Below are 23001 nucleotides of genomic sequence, written 5' to 3' on the forward strand. Positions count from 1 at the left end.
CTAATTTGCATATTAATTGATAATCCTCTCTGTGTTTGAGCCGCTCTTTTACATGAGTGCTCACCTAATGGGCTAGTAAGGTTTTGTACCTGCAATTACATCAGGGGTGTCCAAACTTTTCTGTTTGATAATAGGCAAGTTATGTTTAAGACCTTCGACACAAATTGAATTCCATAACTTTACCGCTAAAAATGCACCTAAATAAATGACTGAGCAAGGAAAGTATGTCAGTATGCTGTTTTCTGAAGTGAACAATTTATTTTTCTCATGGTGTCAAAAAGATTAGGAATACATGATGTACATCATGGATAAGCGCATCAGTTTTTACTTTAATCAGGGACTAACACACGAGAAAGTGCTAGACAATTTCCAAGTTGGTGTTGGTCTCTTGAGAAGGCAACTCAGAAATCTGCAACTATACTTTCATGGACACTACATCAGTGGTTTTCAAAGCCTGGGGGGCCTCAACAATTTGGTGTGAAAAATAAATAAATACATGATTCTCACTCTGAGACAACCACACACACACAATCAATTCCTAATGTAATATAATGTAAAGATGAAAGAGGTAATTATTAATAATAAAAAAAAAATTAAAAAAGGGGGATATATTCAGAAGTCTGTATTTTTAATGTGTTTTAAAGACATCTTGCAAAAGGGGGCCTCAGTCAAATGTTAATGCCATTTGGGGGGCCTTGCCCTGGAAAAGTTTGGGAACCCCTGCACTACATAATGTAAGCATTTTTAGGTGCTTACAGCCAGTGGATTCGTGTAGTCAGATCACATCACACCCATATATGTTCCTTCCCCAAACTGTTGCCACAAAATTGGAAGCACACAATTGTATAGAATGTATTTGTATGCTGTAGCATTACAATTTCCTTCACTGGAATGAAGAGGACCAAACCTGCTCAGGGTTCCCACTCTTTTTCAGAGATAATTTCTTTTTCAAGGCATTTTCAATAACATACAACGAAAATAAAATAAAAGGATCATGCCCTAAAGTAATGCATTCCTCTGTACAGAAGTCTTTAAAATACGTACAGTTAATGGCTATGATGTACCTATGAAATCAGCTCTTTAATATGAGCTCTTGAAAATCTCTCTTTCTCTCCCTCATACACACACAGCTTCTGATGTTAAACTCATCGCTTTATTAGCATCACGACTACAATGACTGCCTAGCCCCTTCTCTTTTACGCCTTCCCTTCCCTCTTCCTCCAACTGTAGTCTTAAATAAAAAAAAGGCAGAGTAAAAGCATGAGTCTACAAAAAGCATCTGCTTCTATTTTACCTACTAATTGCATAGACTAACTTATGAAGTCCTATATAACTAAATAACATCCAAAATTCGGTGCCAAAACTATTATGTATTAATAATCAATCGGTCAGTGTCATATTAAACTTCAGGGATTTTAATGTAGTTTCTTCAGGCTCCTTAGGTTTTCAAGACTTTGTTGTAGAGCTTCAAGCTCCTTGCTTTTCTCTATAGCATTATTCTGATAGGCATTTGATTTAGACAGTAATGTGAAGTCCTGTTTTTTATTGCCATTTATCTCCCACTTTTTTCATCATTTCAGTACTATGCATTAATTTCTGTTGTTTTGCTTTGATGTTTGCAGTTTCTTGTTGGAGGGCTTTTCTTTTTCCTTTCATCCTGCACATATCTCATCCTTGCTAAACTTTGCAGTGTAATATAAGGCCTCATGGCAGGACTTCACCCACTGGGTGCCCAGCTACTGCATCCTGGACCAAGTGCAGTGCTACTAGAGTTAAGGTTTTCAACAAGCATATCTTTGTTAATAGAGTACCCTTGTTCCACTGCCCCTTGTCCATGAGACATGTGAGCAGATATTTAATCAGTTACCACAAGGCTGTATATTCTGCTCTGGCCCTGAAAACATTTCCAAGAAATTGGTCACTTTTTGGCTCCTTCAGAGGCAATTTATCATAGAGATGGAAGGTGTTTTAATGTTTCTAAAATAAAAAACAAAATAAAATGAGTACATATAATATCATCTCTTTCACATTCCATTACTCCTTCACATATCAATACTGTCAAGAATGGCATAGGTTACCGACTGCCGACACCTGGCTTATAATTTTAGTTAGCAAGTTACTGAATTAATGTTAACAAGGATAGGCAGCCGCTTACCAGTTAACATTCTCTCCAAACACCCGAGCACTGAATAACCTTAGCTGCTGAAAGCGCCACTACGAGAATAAACATGACTTGAGCATTGCATTTCATAAGGTAACAAAGCTGCAAATACAACATATGTACTCTCGTGTCAAAGCTCTGCGTCCCTGAACATAGCACGTTCCACTACTAACATTAATTGTTTCAGCCCAGTGACAAACTTTGTTCTCAGCTAAAGGTAAAAATATTTGTGGAAATAATTTTACAGGACAACACAAGATGTTTCCAAGATATTTCACATTTTCCATGTGTTTTCCAAAGTCTAGTGGAAAGCCTTTCTAGAACAGTGGAGGTAATTGTAACAGCAAAAGGGGACTAAATCTGGAATGGGATGTTAAAAAAAAGTAAATAAATAAAGATCACATTTGAGTGTGACGATCAGGTGTTTGCAATTGTTTGATATCCATGAGAGCAGAGTATTTTTGTCAATTTTTCTTAATAAGAGATCAACCGGTTAAACAATAAATTTTTTACAACTTTCTTTGCTCATATTTACCAAGGGGGCCAATATTAGTGGAGGGCACTATACATATTTAAGGGACAGAATATGTAACTTTGAGGCTAACACCCCTGTGACAATGTATGATATTGATTAGTACCCTTGTTTCTCAGAGTGTAGTTGGTTCCACTGGACCCATGGATGAATTTAAAGGTATTGGCTTGACTACATCAAATATCAGCACCTGATTGCATTAAATAACACTTTCATCATGCCAGAACTTCCAAAAATACATATAGACCCACTACTGTGACAATATGCGGACATAATTCTATTCGAATCAGTTACTGTAGCTCTTACTGAAGAATATAGGGATAAATAAAAATAAAAAACCTTTTTATTTCCTTGTTTCATTTATGACAATTCTTTACACATACCTAGTAAAGAAGTGCATACCTTAATTAAGAATGTAATTTTGAATTACATATGGCAGTAGGTTGTTAATTTGTTTGCTACTGAAAATGTGTCCTGTTAAATATAAAACCAGTTTATTTTTTTTTATTTTTTTAAAAAAAGAGAGGGGAAAAAAAAAAAAAAAAAAAGATATTTACATGCTAGCATTCCATCTCTGATGTGCCGTGTTAGTTGAGCAGTTATTTGCCTGTTCATACCAGAAAGTCAAACAAGAATTGTAAACATAATCTGCAGAGGAAAATACTTAATATCATTGAACTATATCCAAAACATATATATAAAATAAGAGACACATAAATCAAACAAAAACATATGCAATTCATTCACATAATAAAACAGAGTTTCAAAGGACGACTCTGGGAATCAAATTTACACTTAAATGCAAATGATCAGCCAAGCCAATCATACCCTGAAATCATCATAAACTTCCCTCCAACCAACTGCATATCAACCAGATGACCTACTGTTGTCCAAATAATAGACAAAAGTACATCACATAGCTGAAAGCTGTAATGGCAGCCATTTTGAATCACAAATCAATCACTTGTGGTGTTTTCTCCCCTTCAAATGTGAAATTATTTATAAATGACATCACATAGCTCAAAATGTTATTGTTGAATGTGTGATGATTTCAGCATGTAGTTTGCTTGATTCTAAATTAATGGTCATAAGCTTCTAATTAGCTATAGCGAAAAATTTTAAATTTGCACACCAACTTTTATAGTCGGGGGAAATTTGTGTAAATTTGATTTCTCTACCTGCACCATTTCTAGAATAAGAAAAGCAATAAATAACAAAAATGTAAACTAAAAAAAACAACAACAAAAAAAACACAACAGACCACATGTTGAACAAAAATGGGGAAAACAGAATACCTGTACATCGATCAACTACAAAATTAGCAATCAAACTTTTTAAGATCAAAGTCAGATGCTTCGTTAACAGTAAAAATAAATGTACATCAAAATCTATTGGGGGTAAAATGTGATGTACAATATAAATGTACATGTACTATACAAAATTAGCGGTGTATTCTCAAATATAAAGCTATACAAAACGGATGCACAAACATTAGATAATTCTGCAAAAAAAATATAATAAAAAGACAAAATAATGAACAAATGTATTTATGAAAATAGGATGACTATACACACTCTTCTGTAACTCTGCACACTGTTCTTCAGATAAAAAATGGCCTCCTCCTGTTAGGATATTAACTGAAGAAAAAGAGAAAAGTGAACACTTTGAAACATGAAAATATGTTCAAATAATCAGAAACATTAGAAGGCATCTTTAACATAAGATGAATCTGGTTAATCTGTTCTGGTTATACATTGTTATAAATATCGATTTTTATTTAAAACCAAAAAAACAAAACTGTAAAAATTTTACTTTCTTTTTACTCACACTCTTCACTGTCTCCTTGATAAAGTCTTTCCTGGCTGTCAGATCAAAGTCTGGATAAAGGTCATAAACCTACAAGGAAACGTAAAAGTTACATATAAACTTACAGTAAGATAAGTTAGCCATCACCATTCTCAGAAGTCAGTGCTAAAGGGAAAAAAAATTATCACCCTGAATGATTTGCACATTAATCTTCATAACAAACATGTTTATTATGAATTTATTTTCATGAATTTACTTTATGATAAAATTCTGTGTTCATTTGTTTCTTACATTGACTAATGGTACCAGTGGGGAATCATGGGAATCACAAAGCTACAGCACAAACCAAAAAAAACCCCAAAGCACCAGAATTGCTAAGCACATCAAATATTTCAATATAAACATATTTAATGTGTTTCTGGGTGGAGTTTTAAGAAGTCACCTGTTGGCAAATCTGCTTCATTGTCACTTCCTCCAGGTTTGCATTTTTCAGGAGGTCGTTGACAGCGGACTTCAACTGTTCATTGCTCGGTGGCTTTTTAATCATCTTGATTAGTGGTTCATCATCTTCGTCATCATCTGAGCTTTCAATCTTCACTGAAATAAGAGGAAATAGAAGACAATCCTTAAAGACAATCCAGTAACTCAGAGCTTCTCAAGCTTTTAAATCTTGTGGCCCAAACAACTAACCACAAAGATCCTGTCTACCATCCTAATTTTGCATTTTTTTGTGAAATTAAAACAAATTTTGCAGATTAAATCCGACAACAGGGCTATATAAGACACAAAGTTTACAAAGACCTTACACTGAATATGGTAACATTGACAACATTAATACAGCTACAGAAGTGGTGCTTATTAGGGCTGGGTAAAAAAATATTGATTCTCCGATTTTAATCGATCTTCAATTTAACGAAAGGATATCGATTCTGGAAATCCCCAAATCAATTCTTAATGCGCATGCTTTACTTGAGACGATGTTAATATTATCTGTAGTTCGCCTCTCAACCTGAAGATGTCCCCACGTTTTGAATTTTGAAAACGGGCTTATTTTTTTCTAGCCGTTAATGAATTTCACTGTTGCACATTTACAATGTTTTTTTTTTTTTTTTTTTACAGCAATGCGCAATGTGCAGTTTGTGCTTACCTTGTGTGTATTGTATGCACATTTATGATTTCTTGTTACAATGTTTATTACTCAAAGTAAAAGTAATTAAACATAATTGTGTGGGCTTTATTGTTAAAGTAATTGTGTATTTCAGTAATATAGCTAAGAAGGAGGGTTTCAGGTACCAGCATTTATACTAAAACATGGATTCCATGTCTACAAAACTAACATTTTAAATGAAATATTGATAAATAATTGATACTGAATTGAATCCATATAAATAAGAATCAAATCGAATCACCAAATTGGTCGCAATATCCAGCCCGAGTGCTTATTGCCACTCATTTGCATTCTGATAAGCCATTTATTTACTATTTCTTTCACAGGCTACAGAGACTAACGTCATTTCAATCATGCTACACAATACATCAGCTATAATGCATTGTGTTCATACATATACATCCATTTCTGGGTTTAAGTACAACCCCAATTCCAAAAAGTTGGGACACTGTTAATCCAGGTTCACACTGTACAATTTTGGCCATGATTTGGTCATCTGAGACATATTTTTTGGACATATTTCGAAAGCAAACATTTGATCATCTTTGAAACAGTGCCTATTAATAAAGTTTATATACTTGAACAAAGCCACAAGGAAAATTTACTTTTTCAATCATTTATTCAACAGAAATAACAACAGATTTGATATTCTGTGGAAAATGTAAGTATACCCTTGGCCTCAGAAGCTAATATCGCCCCCTTTAGCAGAAATAACTTCTTGTAGACGTTTTGCATAATTGTCCACAAGGCTTGCTGGAATTTTTGACCACTCTTCCATGCAATATTCTTTCGGGTACAAGATGTTTATGGGTTTTCTTACATGTACTGCCCATTTCAAATCCCCCTACAGCATTTCAATAGGATTCATATCTGGGCTTTGACTAGGCCATTCCATAACCCTCTATTTGTTCTTTTTGAGCCATTCCTTGGTGAATTTGCTAGTGTGCTTAGGATCATTATCCTGTTAAAAGGTCCACTTTCAGTTCAACTTCAACTTTCTACAGATGGCCTCGCATTATCTTCAAGCACTTTTTGATACGATGCAGAATTCTTAGTTGAATCAATGAATAGAGCTGTCCAGTTCCTTTGGAAGTGAAGCAACCCCAAACCACCACCGTGCTTCACAGTTGGTATGAGGTGCTTCTCCTGAAAAGCTGTCTTTGCCAAACATGTTTGCTGTTACTGTGGCCAAACAACTATCTTTGAGTCATCTGTCCAGAGCAAATTCCAAAAGGCCTGGTCTTTGCCTACATGTTCACTGGTAAAATGTAGTCTTGCAAAGGCTATTTACCTGGCATGACTCCCATGCAAGTCAAATTTGTGCAATCTCTTTCTGAATGTAGAAGCATGTGCTGTGACACCAACAGCTGCAAGACTTATAGCAGCACAGCAAATCCTGTGCTGAAATTTTGGGGCTCTTGGAGACTTATTTTTGCATCAGACAGTCTGCTCTTGGGCTGAATTTGTTGGGACAGCCAGTCCTGGACAAATTTGCAGTCATTCGAAATCTGCACCATTTGTAGATGATTTTGCTTACAGTGGAATGATGCATTTCAAATAATTTGGAGGTTTTCAAATCTCTTGCCAGACTCATAGGTATCCACAAACTTATTTCTGAAGGCCTTACAGAACTCTTTAGATCTTGGCATGATGACACCACACAGCTCAATAGCAAAGGGAACACCAGACACTAGATATGAGAGGGGTATAAATAACACAGGTTCCACCTGTACTCACTAAGCAGGTTTTAATCACTTGTACCCAATCTTGAACACCTGATTCTAATTTTGCATAATAAATGTACAGGTGTACTTACTTTTTTCCATGTGAATGATCTGGGTTTTTTTTGTTCATTTACGTTGTGAAAATGACTACAAAATGTCAATTTTATGGGTCATTTGATAGAGTGTTTCACTTTCAACTTTATTAACAGGCACTGTTCCAAAGAGGATCAAATGTTTGCTTATCTAAATATGTCACAAAAGCCAACAATTTCCATGGGGTGTACTTATTTTTTCACATGACTGTGTGTATATTATTTATATATATACATATACACACACACACACACACACATATATATATATATATATATATATAAAATTTTGTTGCCTGTAGTTTAGGGAAGGAACACATATGGGTTTGATGGTTAGGTGTACACAAACCTTTGGCTATACAGTGTAGCTATGGCTACGTTCAACTCTGCTGTCTCAGAGGATGTTGTCTTTTATTTTATTTCTTAAAATAAAGTTTTATGCACCAAGTGTCCAGAGTTTTGACTCTTAGTGTATGTAGACTGAAAATGTAAAAGTAAATGCATCAAAAAAGCAGAAAGATATCCTATAGGATTAAAAAAAACCTTGCCAACTTACATTTGGTCTTGCTTGCAGCATTTCTTTTCCTGTTGCTACTGCTGTCTGCTTTCTTTGTTTTCGGAGCAGGCTTGGCCTTCACTTTTTTCTGGGTAACTGGTTTCTTTTTAACCTTAGAATATGTGAAATAAAGTCATCCATGAACATGAACAACGCTTAGCAAAACTGATTTATTTGCACTGTACATAAATTCACTGCATCTAACCTTTTTTGGAGGTGTGTCTTCAGCAGACTCATCATCGTCATCATCTTCATCTGATACAGCCTGGTCAGAGTCATTGGCCTTCTTGGTGGTGGGTTTCTTTTTACTACTGGGTTTATTTGACTTTGAGGTCTGAGTCAAGGTGTATAAATTAAAAGGGCAGAAAATAAAAAATTATACAAAACACCACAATGGCAAAATGAAACACACGTACATGTTTGATTTATTAATTGGCCATCATTCTCATATATATTCTGAGAATGTACGAGTTGATGTAGTAAGGATCAACCAGCATGAACGGTAAAGTTCTGTCAAATGCAATTCATGCTCCTAATGTGAGATATGGATGCATAGCTTATGGAGTAACAGGAAGCAGACAGAAAGTCTTTACAGTCTCTGTACACATAGGTTAGGTGAGAAAGAGGAGTTTTTGGGGTAGTTATTCAACTGAACTTCATTCATTGCATAAGTTTATCTCATTATGCATTATAGGTCACAGATTAAATCACTTTCTATAGCAGTTACACTTTCTATATTCCTTCATTATATACACAGGGCAGTAAGAATTACATGTCCTATTTAGCGATGTTTTCTTGTAGGACGGAATTTTAGTCACAATCGACAAATCAGCACTTAGCTCACAGAACGGGAGCAAACTGAGCAATTACTTGTTACCAGAAATCATGCTGTTATGTTGGATGCAACTCTAAATTAGTTTGTTTCCTTTCATTATCATTCTCAATCGTGAATGCTTTTTTTCTTTAAAAAGTGTTCTGATTTCAAGTCAAAAGATTCAAAAACTTTAACCTTTCCCTTTTTACCCACCTCTTCATCCTTATCTTCTGAACCTTCGTCTGAATCAATGTTCTCCTCTTCTTCAGAAATACTTTCATCACTGTCGTGTTTTTGACTGTCTGACTTTTCACCGTCCTCGTTTTTACTTTTATTTTCTTCTTCATCAGCTTCATCGCTGCTGGAATCAGTAACGATAGCTTTCGACTTTCCACTTTCTAACTGCTGCTGCTTGCTCTTAGATGAAATTTTCTTCTCTCGTTTGGCATCTTTCATAATTTTCTTCTTTTTTTTCTTTTTCAGGATTACTGGCTGAACAGAGAAATCACAAAAGCTCACAAGTCAGGTTTGTTTATACTACTCCAAAAAAATAGAAAAGCCTTAATGCCTATATGAATGTTCATTATATTATATACACATGCACACTAATCTAAAAAGAAATTCAACATGCATGTCTTACCTTGCCTGAATTTGTGGGGTTTATAAGAAAATGCATGATCCGATCAACCAAAACACTTTGATTCCCACTTCTCTCAAGGTCAAGAATTTGACAAATAGTCCTGAGTTGTATTTTAGGGAGCCTGCAACACAGACAAATGATGGCCTTCAAATCATATTATAAACTTGTCCACGTGTTATTACACAATACATATTGTCATGTGTTGATACAGAACAAAGAGGTGATTCACTACTTCAGCACTTTTTCCTTCTTCTTGTTGTAAGGGTCACTGTCGATTTCGAACGGAAATCCATTGAACAATCTCAAGTGTTTCCTTAGGGAAGATACCTGTTGAAAAATTTACAAACAACTTTCAGTAAATTTTTTTTTTAAACCTATGAAATTACTCTTGGGCTAGTGATGTGCTGACTTAATGCGCAATTGTAATTCACAGAGTAAAACGCTTACTGCTCCCGGTCGATCATACAGAATCTTGTGAAGCGGTTTCAGCTGTGGGGCTTTGAGCTTTCCGATGGCGTGATTGACACGAGCAATGTCTCCCAATTTGTCCCCATGGCCTATACTCTCAACTTTCAGCTTTTCTTTTGGTTTACCCATCTGCATATTAAGTCTCTGGACTGTCTTCTTCTCTCGTTTTCCTTCAATGATTTCCCCAGGAACTGAAAGCAGGAAAGTGAAAAAGTGTTTAAAGAAGCAATACAGATTACCTTCAGATGGGAAAACTGTAAAACATGGCTATTCAACTGGTGACTCTCACGCCAAATACTGGCCAGTATTACTAATATAGTTCAGCTTACTAATATAAGTAAATATTTGAAATACCTAACCTTTTCACCACAATAAACTCAAAACCTCCAATAAGAGAGCCAAGATCTCCTGTGGTGCAGTCAACAGCCAATTACAGAGATGTGTGCTTGATGATGAAAAAGCCGTGTTTTCGCTGTTGTTGCTGGTCAGCTAGCCAGATAACTAGTGATATTTCATGACGTATTTTAAAAGAATGACTGCAGGCTACCAGTCAGTCTATACACTGGTGTAGTTTAAGAGTCATCAAAATATGTAAAAGGATAAAAAAATTTTATATAAAAATGTATTGTTTTATTCTTGTGAGAGCATATGTTCCAAAGATGCAAAAAATGTATACATCAAATGAAGCACTTAAATACTTTGAGCACTTCACATTTTATTTGATCAGTTGTTTTTTTAAACATTGCAAAATAAAATTATATTTATACACATGTTAGTGGGATGTGTCAAGTATGCATACTCCTAAAGGGATAGTTCACCCAATATTTAAATTCTGTCATCAATTACTCGTTCCAAACCCATAAGACTTTCGTTCATCTTCAGAAAACAAAAGAAGACATTTTAATGAAACCTGTGAGATTTCTGTCCCTCCATTTACAGTCCAGTAACCAAAACTTTCACGCTCCAAAAAGTTCATAAAAGGTGTTGTAAAAGTAATGCATGTGACTCCAGTTGTTTAATCACAATTTTGGGATGCTGTATATGCACAAAAAAACCTAAAATGAAGTCTTCATTCACAAAATATCTTCACTTCCGCAAAGATCTTGACTCGTGTTCATGAGAGAACCACAACGTATGCGCGGATAAAAAAACAAACAAAAAACAAGTCCTCCCCATGTTGGTCTCTGCAGACATCTTCGTTACAAAGCTAGCTCTATGCGACTCAGTTTGTGTACAGCATCCCGCTTCCTCTGCTGTAAACAGTGCAGCGTTTCCGGGTTTCGTTGAAATGCGAGAACGTCCACTTTTGCATTCTCATTTGAACACGTGTCGGAGATCTATGCGGGAGTGAAGAAAGTCTTATTTTGAGGATTTTTGCGCACACAAAGCATTTGTATCACTTCATGAAACTGGGATTAAACCACTGGAGTCACATGGATTACTTTTACGATGCCTTTACAAACTTTTTGGAGCTTGAAACTTTTGGTTACTGGACTGTAAACGGAGGGACAAATTTCCCAAGTTTCATTAAAAATGTCTTAATCTGTCTTCTGAAGATGAATGAAAGTCTTGTGGGGTTGGAACGACATGAGCGTGAGTAACTGACGACAGAATTTGCATTTTTGGGTGAACTATCCCTTTAACAGAAAAAAATAACAGCACATAGAAAAAGTTAGCCTGCTGTTGAATGTTTTTTTTCTCTCTTAAAGATAAAATAACATTGCAGAATAACATACATAACCTGCTCCTGGGTTTGTGTGGCCCTGATTCATCTGGCTCCTCTTTACTGGACGCGTCATCGATGGCTTCTTTTGTAGCAGCCGTCTCCATCTCAACTTCCATGGTGTCAGTCATCTCAGAGACAGTCCTGTATCCTGTTACATAAACTCAGTGAATTAAAAACTGGTTTATTTGGGCATTGTTCTGGTCCACACCTGAAACCAACACCAATACGGTTTAGTAGACAAGAGTGTAAGTCCGGGTATAGAGTTAGCTCAAACAATACAGTCTTTTCACATGCATCAAGAGTGAAAATACCTGATTAAACTAACTACTACATTATTTCAGGATACATCAGCACAGATAACACAGCTGCAGCCAGAAACACGGGGTCTATTTTACAGTGAGCTTAGTTCACTTACACGCAGGGAATTATTTATAGTGGTTAAATTTTCATAAGAACTCCTACATTTGACAAACAGTATGAAGTATTAAAGCATATTACATATATCTTTAAAAACACCCAACACTGAGTACACACAAAAATTGCCAAAAAGCTGTAGCTAGCTTTAGCCATCTGTCTCCGAGTTCAAAAAAATTGGCGCGAGCGAGTAACTAGCGGACCAACCAGCTCGCGCAGCTGCTTACATAACAACCATAACAAACAGCGTTTACTCAAGTTATTAGAACAGGAACTGATACACACACTGCAGAGTTAAATTACTTGTAATTGTTTACCTGTATACTGTGATTTTGGAGCTGCGTTCACGAATTTAGTAACAACTACAAAACATTTAGCATAGCTAACTAGCTAGGTGGCTAACTAACTGTCCCGCCCACAAACCTAACCAAAACAAACGAGTTTACTTAGCAGACTGGAAATAGATCACCGAAAATAAAACAAAAACAACTGAAATACTAAAATCGTATTATTTAAATCGCGTATAATGTCGAGTTTAATGTGTAATAATAATTTTAAAAATAACACTTACAATCTAGGACTGAAGAATCTGCGGGAGGTAATCACTCAAACTGAACTGAAAAGATCTGCAACATGGCGTTTGAAAAGTGTGGGCGTGTGATCACGTGACCTGATCACCCTGGGACTGGGGGACAAACACGAAGGCCGAATTCCAAACGACTCCGTGCTCCCTATAGGAGTGTGCTAGGTAGGGAACAAACATGGCTTCTATATCGTCTGTAGTTTTCACCATACTATACGTGCTGAATCAATTGGGATTTGGTCCATATCAAACCATGGAACCGAAGTAGGTTAGCGAAATAACCGTGCCATTGAATACCCTGTAAAAATAAATAAACATATAAAGGACGGAATGTACAATAAAAATAAATTAAATGTGCAGTAGTACGTATTTCTTACTCGAAATTTGCAGTAGTACGCATTTCTTACTCGTACAAATAATGTGGGAAATTATATAGAAATGTTAACAAATAATAATTTAAAATACATTGTGTCACTCAGTTTCTCTCTCTCTCTCTCTCTCTCTCTCTCTTTCTCTCAACTCTGAGAGCTGGCTCTCTCCACATGAAATTCGTCTTTAGACCTGTGTGATGATGCAGACTTTCTGGAAAATGAATACTTCTTTGACCGCAATTCTCAAACCTTCCAATACGTCATGAACTTTTACAAGACAGGCCATCTGCATGTTAGAGAGGAACTATGTGTGTTCTCCTTCCTGCAAGAATTGAATATTGGGGTATTGATGAGTTCTGCATACACCACTGTTGCAGGGACAAGTACTACAGCAGCAACAACAACAACAACAACAAAAAACAGTTTGGAAACCTGCTGAATGTTTGTTTGTTTTTGGACTGGCCTCTTGTCAGTCATTTTATAGACACGCCTCCAATGCCCCTTCTCATAACTCATAATGAGGTGAAGTTGTATGTTTGCAGAGTGATATCTTGAGAATCCTTGCTAATGGTAACTCTAGTTGAACCACCATAGGTTTTGGAGACGGAGCTTTGTGCACATGGGTCGAAATGGAGGCTGCTCATATCTTATTCAAGTCCACATTTTTAAAATCTTACCTAATGCACACTGCATGCATTTTTTTAATGATCATTTAAATGATAATTAGGATGGGATAACATGCATGCTTTTCTCAAAATCAAGAAAAATATAACACAGCTTGTTATTTATTATTGCACATAATCATGGCTCAATGTTCATTCTATAATCCACCTTGTGGTGCAACTTGGACACAACTTCCAAGATAAACCCAGGGTCATGGGGTGTTTCAGGTCTCTGCTCATCAGACACCCTCGCCTGGGCAACCCAGACGGGGTGATCAGCCCCCGGCTTGTGTCCAAGTAGAGCACTACATCACAGGTCCCGATTCTTGATCCACAACCTCTTGAAAGAGGCCTTTTTAGTGGTCTCCAGATACCATTTTGGTACTATTTTTTTTATATATATTAGAAACAGTTCCTGTCCCAGTGCCTGGTGTTACTGAGTTACTTTGTAAAATAAATTGTTTATAACCCCACACCAAAGAGACATATTTGACCACAACTGGTGATATCAATTGTAGCCTACATTGATTATACAGAACCAGCCAGCTGCTAAATGTGTTATGTCTGTATTCCTGTTAAGAAACAGTAGATGGAGCCAAAGAACCATTCAGTATAACCATGGCTCTTACTTCTCACAAACGACTACGTTTTGTTTTACCACCAAAATTAATATCAGTGGTGTTCCTATAGGGATCCCTTTCTATTGTTGGATGGGGTAGAATGACAACACCATCACCACAGTGAAGCATGGTGGTGGTAGTAATATGTTGAGAGTTACCCTTGGCTTTTTGATTGCTTCTCTGACTAATGCTTTCCTCACCCATTCACTGATGAATTTTTGTGGATGGCCTAGGCAGAGTAACTGTCAGTGACAAATTATGATACAATGGGCCCCTGGACATGGATGCACAAAAGGTACCAAAACTTTGACTGTTAGTAGTTAATAAGAGTACCTTTACACAGAGGCTCTGGATTCGGGGCCGCCTGACTCCTTGGGCCCCTGGGCCTGTGCCCAGTACACTTATTCAGTAATCCATCCTTGGTTGCAGTTGTGCCATAATTTTCCCTTTAATCATAATGGATTTAATGGTGCTCCACAGGATGTTCATTTTATAATGGGGTATGTTTGATAATCAAATACTGATACTTTTCCAGAATTTTGTCCTGGACCTTTTTGAAAGCACTTTGGTATTCATTATGCTGTTTGTTTAGATAGATTCTCTAACAAATTCTGAGGCCTTCCAGGAGCAGGGGTGTTTATATTGAGCATATTATTGGCCTGGCACAAAGTTGGTACTGCAATTCATTCCAAAGGTGTTCAGTGGTGTTAAGGTCAGGGCTGTGTGCTTCCACCCTGACCTGGCAAACCATGTCTTCATGGATCTTGATTTGTGCACAGGAGCATTGTCATGCTGGAACAGGTTTGAGCCCCTTAGTTCCAGTGAAAGGAAAATGCTACAGCATACATTCTATACAATTGTGTATTATAGTCAGGTGTCCACATACTTTTGACCATGTAGTGTAATTTAGGGGTTTCACAGCTATGTGGTTGAACTTTTCATTTTTTATTTTTTGTAAATAACTATACTGATCACTCCCTCTTCAATATTAATGGGCTTCTATGTAGACTCATGACATATACAGTGAGGTCCAAAAGTCTGAGATGGCTAGTGAAAAATGCTTGTATACAGCAATTTTCATTACAAATTATATTATTGACAACTTGTGTGAAAAGTAGAATCTTGGAAATATTTACATGAATTTCAGAGCTTTTAGTATTTGTTATGTCCCCTTTTCACTTTAATCACAGTGTGCACTTGAACTGGTATGGAGTCCACAAATTTGTGCAATACCTTATGATGAATATTAAATATTCAAGATATTGAACATTCTTTGTTTAAAATATTTCAAAACACTAAAACTTTCCATGATAATTTTATTTTATTTTATTTTTAAAAACAGATTTTCAATGTCGTCTCAGACTTTTGGACCCCACTGTAATCCCAATTCCATGTTGTACAACACTCCAAAATTTAGAAAGTAAGCGTTAATATTTATGCAAGGCACTGTAACCTACCCATAAAATGACCAGTCAGTGTAAGTACAAGGCAATAAAGTGGCTACTGAATGTATGTAAGATATTAAGAAATGTTTATACATATCCATAGCCCAAACATCACACACTAAGGATGTCATTTAGAAAGCTTGTGGATGTTTTAGATAGTGGGGGGGTGCCCGTTCAGTTAGTTCTCGTGAATCGACTGCTCTGATACACATAGAGGAGTCGTTTAAAAAGCAGGACTCGTTCATGAATCGCCAATCACGAGCTCTCAGTCGCTCCAAACCTTTAAACTGCGCGTGGACGTGAGAGCGCGCGGCACAAGTCTGGTGGCTTGGCGCACGGTCACAGGGCTGAACGGTCAACAGTATGACCCTGCAGCTCGGCACTGGAATATTTTCAGCAAATCCCTTCTCGAATAGCCACAAGAGGGAACTGCGAAGAGGAGCATGAGCTGTGATCTTCATACCTTCAACCAAAACATCGACTTCTCTCCAAGTAGGATGAACAGTAGTCTAATGAATTATTCTCTGCTTTTTCTTACCAAAACAATTATGTATTTATCTTTCTTTTCTCGTGTGCAACCATAGTCCACTTTTAACTAGGCTATTAGTGTGGTTTCTTTACGTAGTGCATGTTCTTAATCTGAAAAATCTGCCTTAATTAAAGAAATTTACCCTAAATGAGCCTTCACTACAATCCCCAGAACTCCATTTTATGAGTTATGCCAGTTATATATTTCATAGTGTATATGGAGTTATGTGAAACCACATTTAAATAAAAGGAAAATGCTGCCACTACTGCTTTATTTTGCATCCAAATGCTGGTTAAATACATGTTATAACTTGCAGCAGCACAGTGTGTGTTCTCTATGATATGAGACATCTTTCAAGCTCTTTCATGAGATCTGATTAAAAATGCAAGCCTCAAAATTACTATAATGACAATATTATAGAGAGGACGTTACCCCAGAGAATTAATGATTACAAGAATAGTAGCATTAGAGCAGTTCATTTGGCAGGACAGCTAAAATATTTAAATCTCATTGAGCAGCTTTGAAGAAGTAGGGCACCGCCAAGGGCTTCTTCCCACCCTCTGTGTGTGATGTGTGATCACTCAGTGGTGGTGGTGGAGGAGGAAAATGTTTAGGGGATATGCTCATTCAGTGAGTGATGCTCAATTATACATGAGAAAACCCCCCACAAATGACAAAATTGATAATTATTTTATTGCATTCATTTAATTTGTTCATTTTCTGTTTGCAAAGGCTGTACACTATCCAGATCACTATGATTAGTGATGCATCAACTGCAGCAGAGTTCTATGGGGACAGTGCCTCAGTGTTGTCTCAGGATTCCAGTGTATTCTTCAGTGAACCCCCTCCACCAACTGACAATCCGCTGGACTTCTTCATCATTAATGTCGGAGGAAGCCGCTACATTCTCTCTCAGGAGCTGCTGGCCTCTCACCCAGAGACACGCCTGGGCAAGCTGGCTCTCTCCACACGAGATTCGGCTTTAGACCTGTGTGATGATGCAGACTTTCTGGAAAATGAATACTTCTTTGACCGCAATTCTCAAACCTTCCAATACATCATGAACTTTTACAAGACAGGCCATCTGCATGTTAGAGAGGAACTATGTGTGTTCTCCTTCCTGCAAGAAATTGAATATTGGGGTATTGATGAGTTCCGCATAGACCACTGTTGTAGGGACAAGTACTACCGCAAAAAGGAGATGAAGGAATCCATAGATATTAAAAAGGATGTCGAAATGAATTGTGTGGAGGATGACTTCAGTGGAGTACTCTGTGAGGACATTCGCCGGTGGCTCTGGGACCTGATGGAGAAGCCGGATTCGTCCAAGGCAGCAAAAACATATGGGACGTTGTCTATGTTCTTTGTGATCATGTCCATCGCGAACATGGCTCTGATCTCTCTGGACTTTACTATCCTTGGTGCACCTGTCTTGGATATTCTTGAGTACATCTGTATTGTGTGGTTCACAGGGGACCTGGTGCTGAGGTTCATGTGTGTGAAGGACAAATGTAAATTCAGCAGGAGTGTGGTGAACATCATTGACCTTCTGGCCATCCTGCCTTTCTATATCACCCTAGCAGTGGAGAATCTGCATGGCGGGTCAACAGAATTGGAGAACGTGGGACGGGTAGTGCAGGTCCTGCGACTGATGAGGTCTCTTAGAATGCTGAAACTTGGACGTCATTCCACAGGTAATATCATGGTTGAACCATGTTTTGGAAACAAGTTTCAGAGGACAAATAGCAAAGATCAGAATTTTGTCTTGCAAAAAGATCAAGATAAAGCTGAATCTGCAAGGTTCTTTTATATCACAAATACAACTGTATTTGTTTACACATCTACCACAAATGAACTTGTGCTTGACAAATGTAAGGAGAAGCTAATAAAAAGAGGTCAGAATATCAGAATAAAGGTAAAAATAGGTCAAAATAAATCTAAACAGAATGTATTTGTTATAATATATCTACATACAGATATATTTGAGAATAGCTTATTCGTGTTCCTTTTATATTTATTCTAAGCTGGAAGAATTAAAAAGACCATAGCTGACACATGTAAGCATATGAGTCATTAAGTCATTCTGAATGACCGAAAACTGCCATTCAAGTAGCAATCTTTCTAAACACCAATAAATTGAAATGGTATTTTGTGAAATTGTTTAGCAATTGTGCAGTTAGTAGGTTAAGATAGGCTTTTGTGCTTCCTATCTAGCTGATATCATCATTCGTTATCTTTTATTTTCCAAGCTTTTTTGAGAGAGAGGGAAGGAGAGAGAGAGAAAGAGAGAGAGAGAGAGAGAGAGAGAGAGAGAGAGAGAGAGAGCAAATGTATTCATTCATTCATGTTTGGACATTCTTCCCATAGAGACTGGGAGGAAGAGGCTGAGGAACAGAAAAATGTTTCAGAGCACATTATGATTGGCTTTGATTGTATGAATATCGCAGAGAGAGGGTCCTAAGAGGATCTTGAATAATTAAAGAAAATGATATTTCAGAGCAGACAGAAGTGGGTCCAACAGGGACTGATGCATATAGCCTTAAGTCTAAAAAAACAAAGAAGAAAGAAAACAGGTGCTTGCTTGAGATTTCATGCTTTCATGACAAATCGTAAAATGAATTTTAGAAGATGAAAGAGTAAATGCTCTTTTAGATATATTATGAATCATGCTTTTTTTATAGAGTACAAATTCAACTGCATTTATTTTTTTATCGTACAACTGTATGTACTTTACCTATGATATCCTAGCAATATTTCCATAGCATTTTAATATTGCGTGAGGTTGTATTCGCTCTACTTTGCACACCGTGTATTTCTCCTTGGCTGTGGTTAATCTGGTTATGGAAAAACAGGTGTTATGGCAGTCAATAAAGGGAGCCTGCACTGCAATATATTTGAACATGTGTAAACTAGTTTTATTCATTTACAGCCATGGTACTTAAGACACCTGAGTAAGAAGGAGGAAATGTAAGAACTCAAGACAGGTAAATCTGAGGGGAAAAAATCATATAAATTTTTATACACACATGAGGTTTTTAACTTTATATAATTGATGCAAAAAACATTTAACTAGAACAATTCAAATAACAGTTTCTAAATGCAGTATACTTCACCAGGGGCATCACTAGGGCTCAAACCCTGAATGATTTTAGCCTGGCCTGAATGTTTTTCGCACGGAACTGTAGAAATTTAGTGGAAATGTTTAGTGCACATTGCTAAAATCTCTCTCTCTCTATCTCTCTCTCTCTCTCTCTCTCTCTCTCTCTCTCTGCCCACACACCAGTGGTATATTTGGGGCCAAACACTCATATATGCCCTATGCTTACTTTTTCCCCAGGGCTGTTTGTATATAATGACTTCTAATAATCAATGTTACAGTATACCCTCATACCCACTTGTTTTGCTGCTTCAGAAGTCCCTTTTCTGCTTTTGTGTTAGCTTCCCCTTTAACTGTATCACATGTGTTTTTTTCCCCCCTTTTTTTTGTGAAACTTGTCATTGACTGAAGACATTGTCCTGCTGAAGCAGCCAGGTAAAATTAATAAAAGTGCTTGAAGTGGGCTTGAAGTATACTCAGTGCTCACCAGTATGTAGTACTGGGAATGATTCTACTCTCTTCTGTAAATGAAATGAAACGATTCAAAAAAGCACTTCCATGTTATATTCCTCTCCTTGGAAGGCTCACGAGTTGGAATCATCTTATGGCCATTTTAGCAAAATGTTTTCCATGTATCCCCCTTACAGCTATTTTTGTAATGCCTGTCATTCATTTTACTCTACATTAAAATTAAGGTGAAATTACTGGCTTATGTGTTTCCTAAATTGGTGCCAGTTGTCATTTAATTACATTTGCACTTCTATTACATTTAAACAGTATTGAGCAGTAACACTCAATGTAATTTTTAAGGACTATTTTAGGACTACACCACTGATATAATGTATAAATAAATAAATATATATATATATATATATATATATATATGTGTGTGTGTGTGTGTGTGTGTGTGTGTGTGTGTATATATATCATAAAGTTACATAGAATTACTTTGTGTTTAGTAATAAACTAGATCTATTAGCCCCTGATGTTTTGGGCTTAGCCCCTTATGTTTTCAAATCCTAGAAACACCCCTGTGCTTCACTATGTACATTTATTCAGTGAGGTGGACAAACAGGTACATGAAGATAATGAAATATTAAGCCGTTTCAGACTGTGATGTAGCACTTTATTTGAAGACTAGCACCTTGAGGTTTACACACCAGTAAAAGCAATTTGTGGGAGGCTGAAAAGAAAAGACAAATGTCCTCTACTGGATGATATACACAGTTATTTTATTATATGCATTCAAGTGGCTCTAAAGTGGCATACAGTCCTACAGCAGTATTATCCATCATTTCAGCAGTAATTTCAGGGTTTAAATATACTTAAGCCTAAAAATTATACTACTCTTTTTGTGGCAAAAGTTAAGTGTATTCAGAGCTCAATTTTCTGACTTTAGATTATGCAAATCACCTGAATGAGATTGGCAGATTTTGTCTTGAGTAGAAATGTTTCAGTAGTGTCTAGAACAATCACTTGCCTTTAAAAGTCAGGGATAGAAAATGCGGAGTGAAAAAGGAAATCTTTTTTTTTTTTGCTGTCAATATGATGTAACATAGAAACAAGAGACAATTTAAAAATGATAAATACAAAAAAAAAGACTATGATATTTGCAAGTGAAGAAACGAACATCTAATAGGAGTGTATATATTGTGAATATATTGCTCCATGAATAGTCCTAGTGGCAATTATAACATTACTCACTGCAAATTTGGTTTAATTTAACAATATGGCTTTCACCATCATTATGTATAAGTTGATAAAATAGCACTTTGTCACGAATCAAGGATGGGCTCGGAAGCAATCGGAGTTAGATATTTATTATATAAACAAACACCAAAGCATAGACACTAAGACAACTAGGGAAAATACTGTGGTATGAAACAAAACATGGGAACAGGGAACATGGTAATCTAAGACAACAAAAGATAGAGAATCAGTGCAGACATTGGCTATATATACAAAAGTGCTCATTAACAGACACGTGAATCAGGTGCAGGTGGTCATGTGACATGTAGTGCAGTGCAGTGGCTGATGGGAACTGGAGTCCAGAGTTTCCTGATACTTGCTCCAGCACATACCATTATTTTGCATAATTTTTTTTATGCCACATACAGACAGCTAATTGTGAATCAAATTAAATGCATCTGCAAAATACTAAATTGAGGTCAGGAATTTGAACTGTGCGTAGAATGTAGGCTGCTTTTTCATGCATTTATTAGCTTTTTTATTCATCAAATGAATAAAATAATGCCAATGCTTTTGTTCATTTGATGTGTAATAATGATGTGTCTCTCCTATAAATAAAACATGTCCATTGTTTGAAGCATAGGCTGACCAAGCATTCATCTGCCATGACTTAAAAATGCGAAATAATCATAAAAATGAGATCCTTAGTATAAGCATTGACTCAGATTAAGATGCGTCTCCTCCAAAGTTCATCATGCAAAAAAGCCATATTTTTAAAGCCAATTATTTCATTATTAAATCCTCACTATGCATGCGTAGCTCAACTCTGAATACAGCCAATTGTTTGTACTTTGCATCAGCATCTGAACATAAAATCTAAATTTTTATTAGTCTCTTTTGCAATTGCATGCTTTTCAATATTACCTTCATGGTTTATTCCAGGAATCATTTTTATGCTGCATATAAAGGAAGTGTTCCAGATGCTCAAAAAACATATGAGCTGTGTGTAACCTATGACTTATACTCCTCATCAGGTCTGAAGTCTTTGGGCATGACTATCGCTCAGTGCTATGAGGAGGTGGGCCTGCTGATGCTCTTCCTCTCCGTGGGCATTTCCATCTTTGCCATGGTGGAGTACGCCATTGAGCACAACATGCCTGAGACTACATTCACCAATGTGCCTTGTGCCTGGTGGTGGGCCACCACATCCATGACCACCGTGGGTTATGGGGACATCCGCCCAGAGACAGCCATTGGCAAGGTCATAGCCTTCATCTGCATTCTTTCAGGCATCCTTGTCCTCGCCCTTCCCATTGCCATCATCAATGACCGCTTCTCATTCTGCTATTTCACCCTGAAGATGAAGGAGGTAGCGCTACGGCACAGTGAGGCACTGAAGCGTCTGAAGCGCAACTCAACCTCAGATGGGATGCAGCCAGCAGTAGGGCTAAACCTGCGTGATGCCTATGCCCGCAGTGTGCTAGAACTGCTGCGGCTGTACAGCAGAGGGAGGACAAGCACACGCAGCAGCGCAGGAGAAGACGTCTGGTGATAGTAGGACACACCAGAGAAAACTTACTGAAGTGAAATCTGTAATGTCTAGAATGTTTATTTAGAATATACTTATTAACTTTTACTTACATGTAATAAATCTTTTACTTTCTGCATATAGGTATGACATAGATTTGTCTTCAGTGCATCCAATCATGTTGAGTGAGGATTTGTCATTTAATTATATTTCTCATTTCATTTTATTTCACTTGTAATATTTTGTTTCGTCAATGTCAGATAGGCACACAAGATAGCCTGCCATATGAACCTGAAGAGAGAAGCAGGGCAGTAAATAAATATATATAAAAAAGGCACAACATCCATTTAAAATCAGCTTTTTTTAATCCTCACTC

At 36.9% G+C, this 23001-nt stretch overlaps 2 protein-coding genes across 2 annotated transcripts; one reads left to right on the forward strand and one right to left on the reverse strand.

Annotated features, from left to right (window-relative positions):
- dek (DEK proto-oncogene) lies at positions 1-12780 on the reverse strand. Its single transcript, XM_053633987.1, has 11 exons — positions 12673-12780; positions 11698-11835; positions 9941-10152; positions 9726-9820; positions 9494-9614; positions 9067-9345; positions 8245-8373; positions 8040-8151; positions 4942-5096; positions 4521-4589; positions 1-4330 (listed from the first exon to the last, which is right to left on the reverse strand). The coding sequence occupies exons 2-11, from the start codon at positions 11813-11815 to the stop codon at positions 4319-4321; spliced, it is 1302 nt and encodes a 433-aa protein (XP_053489962.1). The 5' UTR covers positions 11816-11835; positions 12673-12780; the 3' UTR covers positions 1-4318.
- A 2945-nt stretch (positions 12781-15725) lies between these two features.
- On the forward strand, positions 15726-22649 carry kcnv1 (potassium voltage-gated channel modifier subfamily V member 1). Its single transcript, XM_053633997.1, has 2 exons — positions 15726-18005; positions 22132-22649. Exons 1-2 carry the CDS (start codon positions 16982-16984, stop codon positions 22647-22649), a joined length of 1542 nt encoding a protein of 513 aa, XP_053489972.1. The 5' UTR covers positions 15726-16981.
- Positions 22650-23001: the final 352 nt, after the last annotated feature.

The sequence above is a fragment of the Ictalurus furcatus genome, chromosome 1 (assembly GCF_023375685.1).
Source record: "Ictalurus furcatus strain D&B chromosome 1, Billie_1.0, whole genome shotgun sequence".
NCBI classification, from domain to species: domain Eukaryota; kingdom Metazoa; phylum Chordata; class Actinopteri; order Siluriformes; family Ictaluridae; genus Ictalurus; species Ictalurus furcatus.